This window comes from Coccinella septempunctata, chromosome 1, assembly GCF_907165205.1.
Source record: "Coccinella septempunctata chromosome 1, icCocSept1.1, whole genome shotgun sequence".
NCBI lineage: Eukaryota > Metazoa > Arthropoda > Insecta > Coleoptera > Coccinellidae > Coccinella > Coccinella septempunctata.
Window position 1 is genome coordinate 17302537 of NC_058189.1, and position 20938 is coordinate 17323474.

The 20938-nt window shown below is 36.6% G+C and overlaps 2 protein-coding genes across 2 annotated transcripts; one reads left to right on the top strand and one right to left on the bottom strand.

Moving 5' to 3' along the window:
• Positions 1–868: 868 nt before the first annotated feature.
• On the top strand, positions 869–17050 carry LOC123322791. The gene is made up of 2 exons (XM_044910809.1): positions 869–1229; positions 16731–17050. The coding sequence occupies exons 1-2, from the start codon at positions 896–898 to the stop codon at positions 16985–16987; spliced, it is 591 nt and encodes a 196-aa protein (XP_044766744.1). The 5' UTR covers positions 869–895; the 3' UTR covers positions 16988–17050.
• Positions 17051–20034: 2984 nt separating this feature from the next.
• Positions 20035–20907, bottom strand: LOC123322808. Its single transcript, XM_044910828.1, has one exon. The coding sequence runs from the start codon at positions 20905–20907 to the stop codon at positions 20035–20037; it is 873 nt and encodes a 290-aa protein (XP_044766763.1).
• Positions 20908–20938: the final 31 nt, after the last annotated feature.

Genomic DNA, 20938 nt, shown 5'->3' on the forward strand with positions numbered 1-20938 from the left:
AACATATACATTCACGATATTCCGAAGAATCCAAGAACCATGCTAACGTTATATGCTGACGACACAGGCATAGCAACTCGACACCGCAACCCAGAAGTAATAGAACGAGTTCTACAAGAAACGATTGACGAAACAAATGACTGGTGCATAAAGTGGGAAATCAAGCGCAATGCACAAAAAAGCCAAGCAATATTACTATTGCTGCGACCCACAACGAATCTAGAAGTTGACGGCGAAGAAAGAGACTGAAAAAATGAAGCCAAATATTTAGGAATAACGCTTGACAAAGAACTTGCTTTGAAAAGTCATATCAAACAAGCAATCGACAAAACGAGAGCAGCGATGAATAGACTCTACCCTATGATAGGAAGAAGAAGCCACATGTCGAAAGAGACAAAATTGAAGATAATCAAAGCCGTTGCTAGGCCTCAACTGACTTATGGATCAGTTTCCTGGGGCTTCGCGGCAAAGAGCCACATAAAAAGAATTCAGGCTTCATTCCTTTTTTTTTTCATCTCATCCAATTTTTCAGAGTTTTAATGTATTTTATGTTAACCCGGTCGTAGAAGAATACAAAAAATCATATTTAATAATAACAAACAGTTCATCCAATCTTATAAATTGTGGAACCCACAAAATGACGACTTTGTTTTATATATTAAGATTGTCTATTGAAACGGAGCAAATATCGATTATTATACCTACCCATAATACTGCACTTTCCATTTAAGTTAATGCCATACTTAAAAAGTGTATTGGAGTGACGTTAGGGATAAGGCATATATTAAGTTCAGCTATCAGGAGATATAAATGCAAATTTATCTTCGAATTTTGTTAATTTCTCACTCTCTATATATATAATCTACCTTGCAATTAACCCATACCGGTTCTTACCATGAAGACATACAAGTCATTAATTTTCATTTTTTTGAGTGTCAGTAACGTTTTCTTCTTGCCAGTCGATTCCTTGGAATGTCGGTATTGCACAGGCTCAGGAGATTCCAATGACTGTCGCACAGGAAACGTAACGGATCTCACGACATGCAAGGGAGAGGATCACTGTTATGCAGAGTATATATTGAATGAAGGACATAAACCTTATTATCGTAGAGGATGTGCCACTGGTGACAGGTGCCAACAACAAATGAGAAGTCATTTTGCCGCACTCAAATTCTGTAGTACTTGTCAAGGTTCGAAATGCAATAGTAAGATGATTGGGTCTAAGGATCGTAAGTATGAATTTCAATTTAGCGTTAATTAGCGGTTTCCCACTTTTTTGAGGCGCAAAAATCGTGTTAATCGAAAACATTTTGAATTCTGCATCTCCGAAAATTATCCCAATTTGTGTTCTTTTTGTATGGTAAATATATTTTTCCAAAACATTGAAACTAACATTTGCAGGCTACAGAAGAAAAACCGGCCAAGTCACATTTTGTTGAATTAATCATTTCAAATGGGCTTTTTTAATGTGTAATTCATTTTTGTGGAGGAACGCATGGGTTGTGTGATCAAATATTCATCTTGGTCAACTTGTCACAATGTTGTTAGTGTGTATAGTCATTCGGGGCAACTGTGCGCACTTTTGCCTTTCAAGCCATACTCTGTTTCAAATGTTGAAGCTTGGAAAATTAAAACATATTCATAGGATAGAGAATTTTCTAATCTATAAGAAAACATCAAAAAGCAGACAAACAAAATTGTTTTCTTTCCGCAAAAAAAAAATTTATAGAGAGAGTCGGAGTGCGTTCACTTTCCCCGTAATGGGGGTAAGTGTGCGCACCCTCACGGGGTAAGTGAACGCAGTGCTTAGTGAACCACACAATCAAAACAAATTACAAAATAATGTCCTCAAAATGTTACAATATTAGAGAAATGCTGTTTATTGTCAATACAGAAGCGCCTTTTTACAAGCAGTGCATTATTGTTCGTGCCACAATTCTTGGTGAACACAACACTTGATACATTCCCCTGTTGGTGGCTCTTCATATTTTTCTGAACAAATAGGACAATATTGATCGAGTCTTAACCAAGAAAATCAACAATGTCATAATTTATTCTTCACTGAACAAATGCCCATATAATGAATCTATGCGCACACTTACCCGCGCACACTTACCCGCGCACACTTTCCCCAGTAAGCCAAAATTTGAATTGACGTTCTTATAGAGTTGAGCAGCTAAGAGAACCTAAAATGTTTTATTATATATTTAGATTAATATGCCCATGATCGAATAAAATATTGTTTAACACTGAGGGACTCGGAACTTGGATCTGGCAGAATGTGCAGAGATGCTAAAAATTAACAAAAAAACTACTAAATTTGATTGATTGCAAATAAAAAGTTAAAGAAATGTGGCACGGCGCACTCCTATGAAAAACTAATATGGCGATTCTGAGCCCTTGCTTCACCCAAATGAACCACTCTTTCATACATTGCATAGTCGAGATATACGCAGTGCGCACACTTACCCACTGCGCTCAGTTACCCCGAATGACTCTACTTGAAATTCAATGAAATTTTGTCGAACTTCTAAGGGTTGTATCTCAGCAATCTTGGATATTTTATATAGACAATTTGTAGTTGAACGATTTATTTTGGTGAGTTCTGCCTTCTGTCAAAAAAAAACCTCTATCCTGTAATTTATTCTCGATTCTCGTTCGAACGAGTCCGCCAATGCATCTGCCTTATCAGTATTGGTATAAGCCATTCCCCATAGAGAAAGGGAAAGAGGAGAGTAGTCAATTCAGTGTTATTCATGGGCGACACGTTTTGTGGCGCCCCCCTTGGCTACTGGAGAAACTAATCCGAAAAAATTTGCGCGGGGAATTCAAATAACGGCCTCGTTTTTGAAATAATATTTACCAAGTTCGAAAAATACACTCCGTCGCCTCTCTCTACTCCTATTGTTCTTTTTATCGAGTTTAGTGGGAAAGATTCGATTAAAAGAACAATAGGAGTAGAGAGAGTCGATGGAGTGTATTTTTCGAACTTGGTAATTATAGATTTTTAGACGAATCATGAAATAGTGTAATGAAATAGAAAATCAACTGAAATAAATATATATTAAGGAAAATATTAGAAAATTACATTTGTATAGAAAGAATATACAGAAATTTAACCGAAATGAATATATAATAGAAATATTTGACAATAACAACTATAATTACAATATTGTACAGGATACATTATATAAAGGAACTGATCTTTTAAAGGGTTGAATGGATAAATAATATGGGCCAAACTAAACACAAAAACTGAACTTTGATATACATGAATAACTGAATTTGATGGATTCAGGCTTTATTTCTATGTGGTCATATCATATTGTATATTATTGTAATACTTTTTACAATTATTAGAGAAATACATACCATAATCCAATTAATCATGAACAACCGAGTCCACATGTTCTTCATATGTAAACCAGAAAAATGTTACATGCGACTTTAAAAATAATTTCAACTTAGGGGTTATCGATGCAATATGTCCAAATGGCGGTACAATATGCCATTCTCATCATTTTCATAACTCTTGTTAGATTTAGAAATGGTCAAATATCAAATTATTGCAGTTTTATATGATGTAATAATAACAGTTCGAAAAGCAGCAAACATATTTCCTGGAGGATCCCCTAGATTGAGACTTCTAGTTCTCAAAAACTTGAATCCCTGGTCCCTACAACTTTTGTGTGGCATTTATTGTTTAAAGCCATCCAGACTTGAAAGCCATTTGAGTCTTTCTTGTTTCTTCTGGGCATGGGATCTGAAAAAATATTCTATATTTTGGTATCCAAAAAATGAATAACATTTCGCAATTTTGTAAAATCAAGCAATACATAATTTTAATTGATAATGGAAATATATACAAAAACTCACCATGTGTTCGAAAGCAAACAATTTCTTTTTCGGGGAATAAACAAAAATCTCGAAATACTCTAACTTTTTGCATTAAACAAAACAAACTCAGACAGACGGAATGACGGAAATCAGCTGACTTGAGTTCTGTCATAGATTACAGATTTCTTTCATCCACATCCACTAGTTCTTGAACTGGCCACCAAACACTAGCGCCATTTCCGACGGGATTCCAAAAATTCTTAACCTAATTCTAAAAACGTGTCCCCCGTGTTGCCTATCTATTCGGCAGTCTCTCTTTTCTCTTGTCTCTGCCATTCCCCTTTCTCCGTGTAGGGGTGGAATTTTAGTCTTTTCTCCTCGTAGGCTTTTTTGCATTCTCCATGCAGAATGATCGATTGTATTCAGTTCTTGAACCCTTTTGTTCCATCTGCTTGTTCTTAGATCTTTCAGGGCATTTTTCAGAACTTGGCTATGTCGGTTACGGTTCTTTCTATACAGATCATTTTTCTTCATCCGATATATCCGATATAAGTCTTCGATTTTCTCGTATAAGATATTTTACTTCTTTAGGCGTATCGCCATGCGAATGACTTGGTGCTGGTCTCTTCAATCTTCTCGAGCTTTTTTAATGAGCTCTCAATATAATCTCTTCCAGTTTATCAACCGCACATTCTAGATCCCCTGGAGTGCTTATTGTTGGCATTTCTGTTATTTCCGATTGTTTTAAATGGCTGCATTTAGCCCAATTTTTATGTTCTCTTATTTCCATCAGTTTTTCTCTTGGTTCTTCTCCAATTGTCAATTCCACGGGATTGTAGTTTGAGGTTCCATCTTCCAAAGTTCCAATAGAGAATTCTTGAGTTATATTTTTCAGTATCGCGATATCTATTACATCTGGTATTCCTATACCAAAAGCAAGATATGTCGGTAACTCTGGTCCAATCACTATGGCATTTTGTTTATCGGCGAAATCCTCGAGTTTTTTGCAATTTTTATTCTCTGCTCTGCTGTTCCATAATGGGGATTTACAGTTGAAATCTCCGATGCGGATTTTCGGGTTTGTCCCTTCCAACATGTTGTTTATCTCCTCTTCCAATAAATTGTTTGGTGGTCGCTTATATGCCGAGGTAATTTCGACTCTTTGACGATTTAATTCGGCAACAATCGTTACTGTTTCTGTTTCTCCTTGTGTTTCGTCGGATATACTTTTGAAGTAGTGTTTCAAATCTGTTCTCACCAATATTGCCACTCCTCCTCCGGTGTTTGTTATTCTGTCACATCTATATGTTTCATAATTCATGAAATTCAGTCGTCTCTTCCGGTTTATTCTTGTTTCCTGTAGGGGTATAATGTCAGGTTGTCTCTCTGATATTATTTCTTCTATCTCGGTTTCTGAGTGTTGATCCCGTTTATGTTCCACGAGATTATCTTGAGGGATTTCTTCCTAATATCAGTGAGGTCCATTAATTCAGTTTACTGGATAATGCTTGGAGTTTTTTGTCCATTTCCCTCTCAATTTTCAACATTATCTTGTTGAAAATTTTCTCCGTGAAGATATCTAAATCATCGGCTGATTCAGATATCTTTTTCTTCTCCTGTTGACTGTTTACAGCCTGTTTCATTGGAGGCTTCTTCTGTTCTTCTTTTTTCCGAACAGGTTTTGAAGTTTCCCTCTTCTTTTCCTGTTCTGTAGGTTTGGCCTTCTCTACTTCCTGCATTTTTTGAACAGTAGTTTTAGTTTTTTTTACCGGCTTTTACTGTTCAGCTGGTTTTCGGGAATTCTTCTTTCTGGTCACTAGCTTGAACTCGCTATATCCTTTGTAGCTAGCAGGATGGCCCTCTTCTCCACATAAGACGCATGTGGCATTCCTTCACCTTTTCTGGTGAGTGTGCAGTCATTGCTGCTATGGCTTCCTGAGCACTTCACGCATCTCCACGGGAAGGAGCATTTGTTCTGTGCATGTCCGTACCTTTGGCACCTAAAGCACTGGCTTGGACTTTCTGCCTTCTTTTTTGGTTCGACTGTAATACAAAGGTTGTAGAGTCGTTGGATGTCGAATATCTCCTTCTTTTGGGTTTTAACCAGATATAATGGTATATAATATGAAAGTATGAAGAAAACGGGCCAAAAAAAGGTATGGAAATGCACCTTGTGCAAAACACCTACCATAACCTCAAAATGTCCTGGAAACAATTTGCTAGAGGAGTTTTTTCCTGTGATTACCACGATGATCGAATCATCCATAAGAGATAATCTGGAAATACATCTACTTTCCGCTATCGGCGAGCTGAACAAGGAAGTTGAATCACTCAAGAAGGAAAACTTGCAACTTAAGTCAATAGTGAAAAGCTAGAACCTCAAATCACGAATCCTATACCAACCAAGGCAATAAGCTGTTCTATAGATACAGATGGCTATCCCAAGTCCGAAAAGAAGAATAAAATTACAGAAAACACCAATTCATGGTCTACGATAGTAGAAAAACCACCCGCTCATATTAACAGTGAAAGTGAAGAAATTTCATCACCGCATACATCCGATTCTGATGGGTTTGTACAAGTAAATAAGAAAAAAAGGAATCAAACTAAGCGAAACCGAGGTATAATTGGTACTGGAAAAACAGAAGAGATCAAGGCAATCACACAGTATTCACATCAGTAACCTAGATCCCTTTATCACAGAGGACAAAATAGTCGACTATCTGAAGAAAAATGATTTCAACGTTGTGCACTGCAACAAACTACAGACGAATCGTCCTGAAGAATATTCATCTTTCAAGGTTTCAGTACCGTCAATAATAATAATAATAATAATAATAATACAGGCCTGATACCGAAGAAACTACTAGAGAACTTGAGGAAACTTCAGTTGGACGAAAATATTTATAAAGTCATGCAGAAGGCGGTACTGCTCGGAACGACGAGAACTGTACGCAAGTACATGGGGAATGCAGAGGAACACCGTCTGCTCCGACAGGAAGTGCGGGTGGAGCAGGAATCCAACCTACAGCAGGAAGCCGAGGAGCGACCCGGACCCGACCACCACCACGAGCCCGAAAACCTGGAAAGGGCTCCAACAGAGCTTAATCCTTTTGATATCTGAGATATCTGGGATAAGTGAATTTTCCTCTGGAGAGGAGTGTGAAAGCCGCAAGGCTAAAGTCATAATTTATTTGACCATCAATAAATACAAGGTATGTCAAATCGAAAAGAAGTAAAGAAACAAGCACAAATACATAAAAACAACGCATACAATTTATAAAACAAATATTGTTGACACTGAAATAGAAATATTAATCAACAATTTCATCTATTTAGAGCAGTATCGAATAAATTCCTCTACGCTATAGAAGCAATTCTCTATGAGGCAGGACTTCAAACCTCGTCTGAACGCCTTGGCGCTCAACCTAGTTAAAGAGCAGGGCAACAAATTATATAACTTAATTCCTGCATGATATGGAGATCGCTCATGGAAAGAGTGAGAGTGCTTAGGAATATGCAACTTATGCATATTTCTAGTGGAATATTGATGAAACTCAGATCGTTTCGTCAAATTCTCCTTTATATCGTGAACATAGACAAGCAAATAATACATATAAATACAAGGAAAAGACAATAAACCATGGGCAATAAGAGCGGGTCTGACGGAAGATCTCGAATCGATGCCAAAGAGCAACCTCAAAATGCGCTTCTGTACAATGAAGACACTCCTCCAGTCCACAGCCGCCCCCCAGACGACAACATTGTACCGTAGCACCGAGAATATGTTCGAAAAGTAAAAGGTCAATGCAGCGTCTGTGTCAATAAATTTCTTTATATTGTACAGAGTGTAGTAGCATTTATTCAATTTTTTACAAATTTTATTTATCTCGGCAGACCATTTCAAATGACTGTCCAATATGGTGCCGAGAAGGCTGACCTGCGATGATGCCGTTAAAATGCCCCCATTGAGTTTGAATGATCGCAAAAAAGGCTCCCTATATTGATTATGAAACTCGACTATTGTTGACTTCTCCGAGTTTATGATGAGTTTGTTACGCTCACACCAGTCTATAAATTGAGCAATAACTGTTTGCAATTTTACTAGTAAACGATCACGACACCTATCACTGATCACTATCGTGGTGTCGTCAGCATAAAGGAAAACCCTACCTTCCGTAATAAATTCATATGAGTCATTAATTAATATTAAAAATAATAAAGGCCCCAACACACTACCCTGTGGGGTGCCAATAGGTACCGCGAAAACGTCGGACCGCTCACCATCAACAGTCACAACAATCGAGCGATCTTTCAAGAACGATGTAAACCACTGATTCAGGAAATCTCTAACACACAAATGCTCCATCTTTTTAGACACAAAATCTGCATCAAGACAATCAAATGCCTTACGCAGATCGAAGCAGAGCATTATCACAAATTCTCCCCTGTCCATACTTGAGGATACATGTTGCACAATGTCGGCTATTGCCGTGTTTGTCGATCGGTTTGGCCTAAAGCCGTGTTGAGACTCCGATAGTAACCTACCTCTTTCAAAGAGGTCATAAGCCGACGAGCCATTGTTTTCTCAAAAATCTTGGAAAAAATTCCAACTGTTGTAATAGACCGATAGTTGTTAAAATCAGTAGGACTATGCTTTTTAAGCAGAGGAATTGTGCGCCCGGTCTTCAAAATGTTCGGGAAAACACCACTCAACACGGAACAATTGATAGCATCCGCAATATGATGACTAATCACATCAACGGAATACTTCAGAACAGACACCGGAATCTCGTCTACGCCTGTAGAACGCTTATTTGGTAGCGCATTGATAAGTTCGTGTATTTCGCCAGGGGTGATGGGATCAAAATACATGGATTCGGCGACTCTACATCTCGCAGTTGTGCATCCAATTCCGCCTGGGTCCCGGAAATACTTGTCTACCATATTCTTCGCAGTATTTGCAAAAAACTTGCCGAACTCGCGACATAAATCCGCGGTATCGGCAATCATATGTCCATTCATTTCTAATTTCAGGCCGGGTCGAGGGGAATACTCCGATTAAATTGATTTGATTATTTCCCTTATGGTCTTGTTTTTATTCCTGCTATTATTAATTTTGTCATAAATAAAACTCCGCTTTTCCTGTTCCACCGTACGTGTAATATCGAGTTTCAGACGCCTGCACTCGTCCTTTATATTGTCATCATAAAAAAACAAAGATGACTTAGACAGTAATTCCAATTGTCTGAATTTCATCTTGACTTCATCTGAATATCTGGGTTTATCGCGTAAGCAACATCTGATTCTCTTATGCTTAGTGGGAAATGCCACCTGAAAACACCACATAAAGGTATCATAGAATACAGAAAATGTGTCGACGTTCGTGCATTCATGGTAATCAAACAGGAGGTTCCTGCTTAAAAGGCTATTGAACTCGTTCAAGGATTCTGTATTGAAGGACCTAGAATATCTCTCAAACATCGTATGCCTATGCGGTTCGACCGATTGTGCGAAAATTTCAACGATCTGAAAATGATGATCTGATAGGCCAGAAGGGGTGTTTTCAACATTAATTTGATCAGAGGCTGACCCATTCGTAATAACATAGTCAATGCTACTTTGACTGGTTACACCGTTACAATTAGTAAATATCCTAGTCGGAGAGCTAACCATGGAGTGAAGGTCGAATGCATTAAGAATGTTTCTGAGAGATTTTGTCTTATAGCAGCTAGTATCCATCTCATCGATATTAAAATCACCACAAATCAAACAACAAGAAAAAGTCGAGGTCACCTCTCCCAGCATCGAGGCGAAAGCGCTCTCAAAAATTTCGAGATCCCCTCCATCAGACCTATACATATAATACATACATTATCAGAAACAGAGACGCCGCAGCACTCAAACGAGAGCTCAGCATTATAATTTTCAAGAAAAGATAATCTCTTACAGTAACTGAAAATATTCTGTTTAACATAAATTATAGTTCCCCGATGAATGTGTTTGGATCTACAAAATTGTGAAATCTGTACATACTGAGCGAGTTTAAATAAATTAATATCATGCTCTGCAGTAATCCAGTGTTCAAACATATAACATCCGGATTTTTTTCGGTCAAAAGTAATGGAAGAAGAGAAAGTTTATTAGACAAGCACTGGATATTAAGATGCATAACCTTAAAATAACGGCCCTCAGATGGGTGAGTTTCGTTCGATACAATTACCTCACTACATTTTGTGTTGTCGTCATACAAAACTGGCAATGAACCACTCAGGTGATTACTGGATCTGAACTTTTTCTCGGGAAAAAGTATCTCTTCACCAGAATCCCAGACGGCCAGTAATCGGGATCATACAAAGTGTCCCTCAAGGATTCAGGAGCACCAACTCTGAACGATGTGTGGTAACCTTTAGATTGAAGTTTGACGACATCGAAGGTATGATTCGGAGAATTCGCCACCATATACTCTTTCAGGATCTCCTCGGTGCACTCCTCGTTACATTTACCAACATGAAGCAGAGAAAACGCCGTTGCCCTTACTCTGAGAATTGTTTCCAATGATAAATTGTTTGGTTTTGTTGCTTTGAAGAGTCTCCTGATTCTTTTTTGGAACATTCAGTTTAGTGGTGTTATTTTCTCGTTTCTTCTTTGCTTTACCAGTGTTTACCTCGATTACAGTTGTAACAGATGATGTCGAGGTATCTGATTGGGGTTGCTCCCCAATAGAATTCGAGTTGCTTCTCGGAAATTCGTGAGTACACAGAGCGTTTCTCAGTTTTTCATTAGCTTTCTGTAATTCCTCGATTTTGGCGTTCAGTATCTCAATCTCGGATTTCAGCTCCTTCGTTGCACTATTTATTTTATTGTCAATAAAGCTTTTTAGCTCCTCAACAATGGACATTTCTGAATCCAGCACAGATAAATTAACGTTTTCCTTTTGACGTAGATTGTAATTATTTTTACTCATATTTAATGAGAGATATTCGAAAGATGTAACACACGTGTGTAGTTCACGCTCGTTCAGTGTCAAATCTATTATTCGATAAATTGAAGGATCCCAACAAACAAACAAAACTTTCAATTCCTGGCTATTACCGAACACTGGATGTCAAAAGATCAACTCTGTGCCTACAGTTTGACAAATTATAAACTCGCCTCGTCATTCTGTCGGAATTATGGAGCACATGGTGGTAGTGCAATATACATCAGAGATAACTTTATTGAACAGGTGACAGAAATGAAAAATGTAGTTCACAAGAGCGTACCACATTCTTTCGAATGCGCGGCCATATCAATGGAATTTGTAAACAAAAACAATATTATTGCTTCAGTGTATAGATCCTCCAATTCTTCAAAAAGTGATGTAAATCTCTTCTTCGAGAAGTTGATAATCCTCCTACAATTGTTATCTGATATGAACGTGGACTATCTGATAGCAGGCGATTTTAATATTCATACTGAACCATCATCTAAAGATTCCAACAAAAATAAATTCTCACATATCATTGAATCATTCAATACTAAATTGCTTATCAGCACTCCTACATGAAAAACATCATGCATCGACAATATAATTACAAATCCCGACAATGTACAATCAGCCTATACAGAACAACCACACCTTTCAGATCATTTGCCACAAATTGTATCCTTCAAGCTTGTTAGTTCGCAGAAGTCATACAAATCAACAACTGTACGTACAATAAATGAGGTAGGCCTTACAATGTTCAATGAATATTTGTCAGATCTTAACTGGGAGTTTGTATATAGTATACCTCCAGAAGATGTAAATTCTCAATGGGACCAATTCATAGCTTTATATAAGTATATGTTTCAGATTTATTTTTCAACAAAAGTTATCAAATTAACACCTAAAAATAAATTCGCACCATTGAATAATTCAGAAATCGAAAGAATTAAAAGTATATTAGATATTTTCTATGTAATTTCAAGCAATAATACGAAACTCTAACCAGCTTAAAAGAAGCTTAGGTTAACATATGATGCGACAATCAAAAAAGCGAAACAGGATTTTTACTTTGAAAAATTCAACAACTCGGCAAATAAAAATAAAACAATTTGGTCATTCATCAATAACAAAACTGGTAGAAACACTAACATAAATCAACTTATAATATAATGAACTACTTGTACTTAATGGATTCTTTTTATTTAATATCTATTCTACATGTTTCGCCTTGTTAGGGCATCTTCAGGAGTTCTACAAAAGGAAAAAGGAAATAGATATGTGATCCCCTTACAATAATAGAATGGGGACTTACTTGTCAAACATACAGATTTCAAGTATTATATACATATAGTCATCGTCTCTTCCACTTTACAACATCAAGAGGGTTGAATAAAAATTTTTTTCGGTTTTATTTTCAATTTCAATAGATTCTTCTCTTCACTATAATATTCGTATCGACAGCGTCCTATATATAATTGACAACTTACGGGATATCGAGTGTTGACATGACAACTGACAGATGTAAAGGCCACGTTCCGAATGACAACATATGAAGTGAACAATACTATATTAGATTCTCGAAAATGGGGTGATAGCTGAGGTGGGATTCCACTTGTGTATTAAGGCACTTATCGGGGTATATTTTTAAATTTTTTGCAATTTCATATATCTCCATCAAGTCTAGCAGATTACCCCTATCTAAGCTGTGTAGAAGTTCTACATTTTCATCCTTATCAAATTCATGGTTGTCACCTTTGAGATGTTTTCCAAAGGAACTTTTGTCGTTATAGTTCCTTATGTGTTCAGATATCCTTGTACCCAAGGCCCTAAACGTTTTACCGATGTAGAATTTATCACATGTCTTACAGTTGAGTTTGTATACACCGTTCTTTTCCAATATCGGGGTCACATCCTTTCAGTTCAGTAGATAGTTGTAAAGGCAGTTGTTGGCCTTGAATACTATGTCTATGTTGTGTCTTCTAAATATTTTCGCAATGGGATAACACATTTTTCCGTAAAATGGTAGCGATAATCTCTTCGCTGGTTGTTTATTATCCCTAGAATCATCGTTGTGTAATTTTATGAACTTCCTCATCAACAACCGGTCAACCACATTTGACTTGTAACCATTTTTGTAAGCAATATACTTTATTATTTCCAACTCTTTATCAAAATTTCTTCTACTCAATGGTAAACTCAATAGTCTGTGTAAGTAACTGTTGAGGGCAGCAAATTTGTGGTAAGCGGGGTGGTTCGAGCTTTCATTTATTATTGCTACTGTTTGGGATTCTTTTCTATATACATCCACAGATATTCTGTCTTCTTCCAAGGTTAGTGTCAAATTTTATGGCCGTCTAGTGAGTAACTTGTTATAAATCAACTTGATAAGCAAGGTCCTCCTCAAGAAGTTGTAAACAATTTCAGTGATGTGTTTCGAGGTCCTGAATCACATTCTTACTTGCATTCTCCATCACATGTTAAGTTTGTAAAGCGCGTGGAAAATTCATTTTATATGTTCGACGTAACTGAATCTGAAATTTATCAAGTTGTTAAAATACTAAGTATTAAAAATAGTACAGGCCAAGACGGAATACCAATAAATGTCATAAAAAAAAACTATAAACAACATAGTCTAGCCTCTTGCATATATTATTAATAATAGTTTTAAATATGGAATTTTTCCTGAAAAAGTCAAAACAACTGTGATAAAACCAACTTTCAAAAAGAATGATCCTACTGATCTACGAAATTATAGACCAATTAGTTTACTTGCCAGTTTCTCGAAAATATTTGAAAATGTTCTATACAATAAACTATGTAGTTTCTTCAGGAAGTTTAGTGTGTTCAATAGTCAGCAACACGGTTTCATTCCCGGCACTGAAACGGCCATTTACAAACTCATTGACACATTGACTGAGGGTTTGGAGGGGGATGATTTATTGTTGGGGTATTTCATTGACTTCTCCAAGGCTTTTGACTCGGTTATTCATGAGGTACTCATAACGAAGCTCAAAATCTATGGCATTAGAGATAGACAGCTGGATTTAATTAAAAGTTATTTGCGAGGACGCTTTCAATATGTTGAGTTGAACGTAAATGGAATCGACTAGAGACAGGGCCGCCGTCAGGACCGGCAAACCGGGCCGGAGCGGCACATTCTGGGGGCGGCAAATCAGTGGATACCAATTTTTTCACACCAAAGACGAACATTATTAATTATTAGAGTGAAATCGAAAAGGCGGCTTTTTGCGCTTGGTCGCCAAACAATTCACATATGTTTTCTCAAAGTATGTTCACTTAACCAGAAACAAGGGGAATACCGCCAGATGGAAAACGATCAAAGATCGTATCTACTCATAACTAACTATCAAAGTCAGTCTGTAAATATTTCCACCGCAGCGCTCACTCACTGCCCCTTTTTTTGCTCTCTAGCCAGTCGGTCTCTTTGATAAACGTCACAGACTGTATAGTTTTTGGGACGGCTTCCAAGATAACTCAGAAATAATTTTTATATTCTGTTTGCCAATCCGAATTGGAAATATTAATTTCTAAGAGGAATTCAAAATACTCGAGAAGCAAGAGTACCGAACAACCCTTTACAATAGTATATCGTGTTTATACGAATTGAGACTGTTGTAGATTTTCATATATCTCTTTATATGTAGTTTAGAAATTCAAATTGAATCATATTAAGGTCAGTTCAATATCAGTATTTTCCAAACGTTTCACTGTACCTATATATTTTACTGTATGATACAAGCGCCGGCGTAGTTAGTAGATATATAACCCACTCTTTTGTATTCTTTTTTTTTTCTTATCTTTTTTTTAGATTCAACATTTACTAAGAAATATCAATTTATAAAAAAGAATCATCCCGGAATATCTACATTTTGAACATGCTGTACGTTATTCCATAAAGAATGATGTACTTAAACTCAATATAGTCACAGCAAGGTGGCAAAATATCATTTTGCGGGGGCGGCGAAATTTTATTTTGCGGGGGCGGCGAAATTTTATTTTGCCGGGGCGGCAAAATGTCTGGCGGCTGCCCTGACTATAGATCCACCATAACGGAAATAATAAGAGGTGTGATTCAGGGCAGCATCCTGGGTCCATTATTTTACCTTATTTATGTAAATTATATGCCAGAAGTAATTCCTCGGTTGTATGATTTCTTCTTTAATCACGCGGATGACACCAATATCATACTTCGCCAGAAAATTCTGGCGGTCCTACAGGAACTTCTAAATGCCACATCCGAGTCAATTGAGCGATGGTATCCGTCGCATAATCTTATTCTCAATGATAACAAAACTGAGTTGCCTTCTTTTCTCATAAACTAAGAAAATCCGAAAGCTTATCGATTACTCCCAATGGTAAGCCAGTTGAGCTGAAAGATCATACCGAATTCCTTGGTATAACCATCGACAAACACCTTGAGTGGGCCGAACACATTCGTGAACTTCAGGGAAAACTGAACAAGGTAGTATACACACTGCGTATACTGCGTACTGAGTTTACTGTCGAGTTTCTTATGCAGTGTATTTTCCCAACTTCCAGTCCCTTTTAAGTTATGGCGTTATGTTCTGGGGAAATAGCCCACACGCTTTATCTATATTCAGAATACAGAAATTCGCCATTAGAAGTATATTCAAGATGAAGTATAGGGAAAACTGTAGAGGTGTATTCAAAAAAAACAATATACTTACTTAACCTGCCCTTTATATATTTAAATGCCTACAATTTGTGTATAAACAGCCTCAATACTTCACAAAGTTCGAAAAGACCTGTTCATATAACACAAGGAACGACTACTTCATTTATCCTCAGCATAACCTCTCTTCCACCGAAAAATCTTGTACTCATATGTGTATCAAACTGTACAACACACTGCCAAGACGCATAAGGCAGGTTGATAAATTCAAAAAATTTCGCAGAGAGATTCATGAACACTTAATACAGCAAGAACCCTACACCATATTTGATTTTTTGTCAGGAATGAGTCAAACGTAAGCATAATCACTCTTGTGTATTTTCTGTTTTTGACATTTCCCATTTTCATTGTGAATAATGTAAAGATGATTTTTTGTGAATAAAGTTTTTTATTATTATTATATTATTATTATCAGAAGTTGGGGAATTTAACCGCGTTTCGAACTCGACCTAGCCGTCCTTTTCTCAAGGATGGTGTATCTTACAACATAAGAGCTTCTTCAGGTCGAGGCCAAAGAAAAGGTGCCTTATTCATTTGCTTAAGCACACGTTCGGTACATCTAGAGAGTTGGTCTCTGGTTACTCATCCAAAGAATTCATTGCTGTCTTCAGAAGGTTCACTTCTGCCAAACACCATCTGCAACGAGTTGTAGCCTCGCATACTCTTACATTCGAAGAATTTTATACACTGCTGACGCAGGTAGAAGCCGGCTTGAACTCTAGACCCTTAACTAGTTTGCAATATTATTTCTTTTCGCCTCTCATGCTCATATTAGACATAAATTTCCCATTTATTTTCGATTTGTCAAATATGCTGTATCTATTACTAATATTTCTTTATCTATTAGTAATATTTTTCTTTCAGCTTTGTCATTTTACCTATATAAAATGAGGTATTTATTATTGATATTCGAATCACAGATCCGTCACTATAAAAATGCTTTTCATTTATATTTCCATCACGCATGCAGCGAAAGAATCTCTACATATGTTGACGGATATTGAGATAATGTGAATTAGGCAGATTGTATTCGACTTTGACAACGAATAAAGATCGTTATTAATCAAAAGTCTTTCTTCCTGCTTCCCTAGAAAATATAATTGAATAAACAGTTTATACAGTCCACTTCTCTCTGAAAATGGATAATAAGTAAAGTCCATCGATTAGAATGTCCTTAGACATCTTTTAAAAATAATTTTTTTTTTTCAGCATCGTCCTCCTTGTGTACGAGTTGTGAGAGTAATTATTACGACAGTGACTGCAGGAAAGGTACAGTCAACACATACGGCGAATGTAAAAAAGGGGCCCGGTGTCTACAATATCAGCTTGCGACGAATAGAATAAGTTTATGGAAGAGAGAATGTGGTGACACAAATTCGTGTAGCACACTCAAGCAAAAATACGGGGGAACCATATTACAATGCATCGTATGTGAACACGAACTGTGTAACAATTATCCAATGTAAATTTCTCCTAACTGTGAAACTGTAATCTATTTTCACTTACGAAATTAAATGACATTGAACATATGAACTTCTTATCATTCCTCAACTAAACCAAACAAATGTGCATTCTCGTTAACTCTATAACACACAAAAACACATCTTCCTGAAACGGGGACAATCATCTGTATTTTATAGAATGAAGAGTAAGGTTGTACTCATGGATTGTTGAAATTTATTTTAAAATCAACTCGACATGTTTCGCCTCATCGGCATTCTCAGAAGTTCTAGAAGATACAATTTTACGAAATGATCACAAACACTTGAAACATCATCGAACTTACTTGTCAAAAATTTATTTCAGATTTTCAATCATGACAGAAGGACATACACACTTTATATCATGTAATATGCAGTTTTTTAATTTCAAATTGAGCATTGGCACTTTCTTGTCACTTTTGTTTTTTCTCGCACTATTTTATAGTTTTAGGTTATATAGTTCAAATGTTAGTTATTGTTTTGTGGTGTCGGTCAATTCGCGTTCTATGTTTTTAAGGCGTTTTCCAGACACAGTCGCTTGATTAAATCAAACTTTCATATATTGGGTGGTATGATAGATGTAGGTCTGTTTGAGTATTTAAACACTTATCTCTCTCGCTTTTGATGGCCTTCGCGATTTCATACATCTCGAACAGGTCCAGTTTCCTTCGTTTCCCTAAGTTAAAGACCAGTCTTACGTCGCCTCAAGAAGGAATTATCAATGCACTATAGAAACCTCGAAAGCATCGAACTCAAAATGCAGATAGTTAGGGAACAGTTGGGGAATTCGGTCCATAGAAGCTTTTACAATGAGGTAGAATATGAGGTCGAAACACTTAGAATACATAGAACACGAATCTTTCAAGACAAGATTAAGAGGTTAAAAATTGAGAGAGAAAGACAAACATCAAGAAGGGAATCTGAGAAACTCATATCCCCATTCAATTCTCACCCAAATACCAAAAATTTGTCTGGAATAAATTTTTCTGAGAAAGAAATGGAGGTTATAGATCAAGGTCTTAAACATGCCCTACCAAATCACTCAAATAGATATCCGGAACTCCTGGCGGTGGAGGTTGATGCCATTTTGGAAGGCACAAATCTCAAAACAAAAGAAAAGAACGACATTAGGACTGAATGTAGGAGTTTACTTTACAAAGAAAAAAGAAAGACCCTTCAAATGAGAAAAAACCAAGAAGCAGATACCTTGAAGCGATTAAAAGAGAAAATTCAACGAAATGACTTGACTGTCGTCAAGGCAGACAAGGGTTCTTGCACAGTTATTATGACAAGGACTGCATATAACAACAAGTTTCTAGAATTCATTGATGACAATGGCTTCAAAAGACTCACCACAAATCCAATGACACCTTTGCTAGACAAAATTAAGAGATATAAAGTGAGTGAAGAATTTCAAGAAGTCTTTGGAACATACAGCAAATTAGTTAATCCAAATATCGATTGAAATTTATTTTGGGAGGATTTTGCATCTCTTCATAAACTTTTTAGGGTTTTCACTCCCAATCTCTGAAACAAAATCAATTAAAAAAGAAATCAACGATTTGCTCCTGCGTAAATTCTTGCACTAATTTGTCAGGAGCAAATTAACTAGAAAAAAATTGCCTGACAATGAACTCAAAATAAATAACGTTGAAATTATAATTCTTTGTAACGTTTCGGAGTCTATATCAGACTCCTTCATCAGACGAAAAAATCTACTTTTGAAAATCTTCTGAATTGTCGCTTTTTGTCTGACATTAATTGTCAACACACAGAAACAGAGACTGCACAGAAACGTTGATTCATTTAATTTTGAAATTACCGGATGACAGTTCCTTCTTCAGTAAATTGATCCAAATATGATCTATTCCGACCGAACAATTTGCCAAATTATTATCCTGATCTAACAGAATACACGTAGACTCTTTAATTTTTCTAAGCTATATTTCAATATCGACTTCGCTACTTAACAGACTTTAGTATCGGGAGAAAGAAGTCAACTATGGGTCTTCTCAGTATTATTCTTTATTGCTTTTCCTAGCTTTCGTTCATGATTTTGAACTTCTTCAGGGACTAAAAGCACACAAAAAGTCAATGGACATTGTACCCTATGTTACACATGGTACTCACATTCAATGCGAATTTTCGAAAAGAAAGGACGGAACCGTCCTCAGAATATTAATTTTGTCGCAGAAGTTCGACCAGAACATTTATAATACATATCCTAATCACAATACAACAAGACAGAGATATGAAAAAACACATCAAACTACAAAAATCCTTTGTTAGAACTTTAATTTCAAATTAGGTTAGGAAACTCGACGCCGTCGATCCAACTCGTCTCTATGATCCTCTCTGTCATTCACTGATCCTATTCTTACTCAGCCAGGTTCGATGTTTCTTGTCATATTGGGGTTATCCGTTCTTCGCAATCTAATCATCTCCAAGATATTACAGTAGATGTCACTGAGTGCACTATAGTCTGTATTTATATTCACACTGTTGTCACACATATTAATTTCCGCAGATTCCAAGAAGAGCCTCTTATTATGGTTGTTCACCTTTCTTAAAATATTGACATCATTTAAATTCATGATATGGCCCGTATCCACTGTATGTCTCGCCAATCCTGTGGTTGACCTCATTAGTCTTGTGTCTCTTTTATGTTCTTCTAACCTCGTGTTAAGTCTCCTACCCGTCTGGCCAATATATGCCCCTTCACATGTGCTACAATCAATCCGATAGATAACATTCGTAGTGTTATATGGTCCTTCTTTATCCTTTAGGTGTGTAAAGACAAATCTTTTCAACTTATTAGAAATTGTCCTGACGAATCTCAACTCATTTATTCCTTTGAACAATGATATGATCTTCGACGTTATTTGATCGTAATGTGGCAATTTGTAATATTTATAATTCTGTGTATCTGTCTCCACTATCACATCTGAACTCTCTGTGTTATTTATTATGTCATTAACAGCTGGTGAGCTGTTATAAAATATTCTATTTATCAACCTAATTGGGTATGAGTTCTATATTAATAGGGTTTTAAGTCTCTGTAATGAGCCCTCATATTTGGATCTATCACATATACCATATAGTCTATTCTTCATACCTGTGATGAGAATTAACTTATGTTTCAGTTGATGACTGGAGTAATAGTTGAGATACCGGCCAGACGCCATTGGTTTGGTATACCAATCTGTAATAATGGTTTGATTTTCTCTCACCAGTAACACATCCAAGAAGGGTAATCTGCCTTCTACTTCTACCTCAGTTGTAAATGAAATATTTATGTCAAATTCATCGAACACATCCACCACTTCTCCGATCCTGTCCTCCGGCATCAGGCAAAATAAATCATCCAAGAACTTTTTAACCTGTAGCAAAGTAAATGTTAATCTAGGGATACTCTCATCCAACAGGTCATCCATCACGAATTGTGAAAGGATCGGAGACACCTCAGAACCCATGGGTGTGCCTTTTTGTTGTTTGTAGAAACCATCATTAAATCTGCAGTATGTTGTTTGGTAAACCACATCCAGCAACCCCAAGAAGTGTTTTTGATCCATAGGGCAGTTTGGTTGTATTTCCTCCCAGTGTTTTATTATTGATCTCTTAGATGTTTCCAAGGTGATATTAGTGAACAAAGAAACTGCATCCAGGCTCACCATCACATATCCATCCGGGATCACCAGCCCATTCATCGTCTTACTAAATTCAAATGAATCCCGAACATAATATGGATTAGTCCTGTTATAACTAGCTGTTAAAATGTTTCTTATGAAAATCGAGATTTTTGTATTGGGTCCACCAATGCTAGATATGATTGGTCTCACTGCCAACTGTGGTTTATGGATCTTGGGTAGGGCATAAAACTTTGGGGACACCGCGTTATATGTCATCAATCAACTGGCAGTACCATCATCTATAATA

Excerpts from the sequence above, each read along its gene's own strand:
- LOC123322791 (XM_044910809.1), top strand. The coding sequence starts at position 896 with ATGAAGACATACAAGTCATTAATTTTCATTTTTTTGAGTGTCAGTAAC. Across the intron at positions 1,230-16,730 it reads GATGATTGGGTCTAAGGATC|CATCGTCCTCCTTGTGTACG; the intron begins GTAAGTATGAAT and ends TTTTTTTTTCAG.
- LOC123322808 (XM_044910828.1), bottom strand. The coding sequence starts at position 20,907 with ATGACATATAACGCGGTGTCCCCAAAGTTTTATGCCCTACCCAAGATC.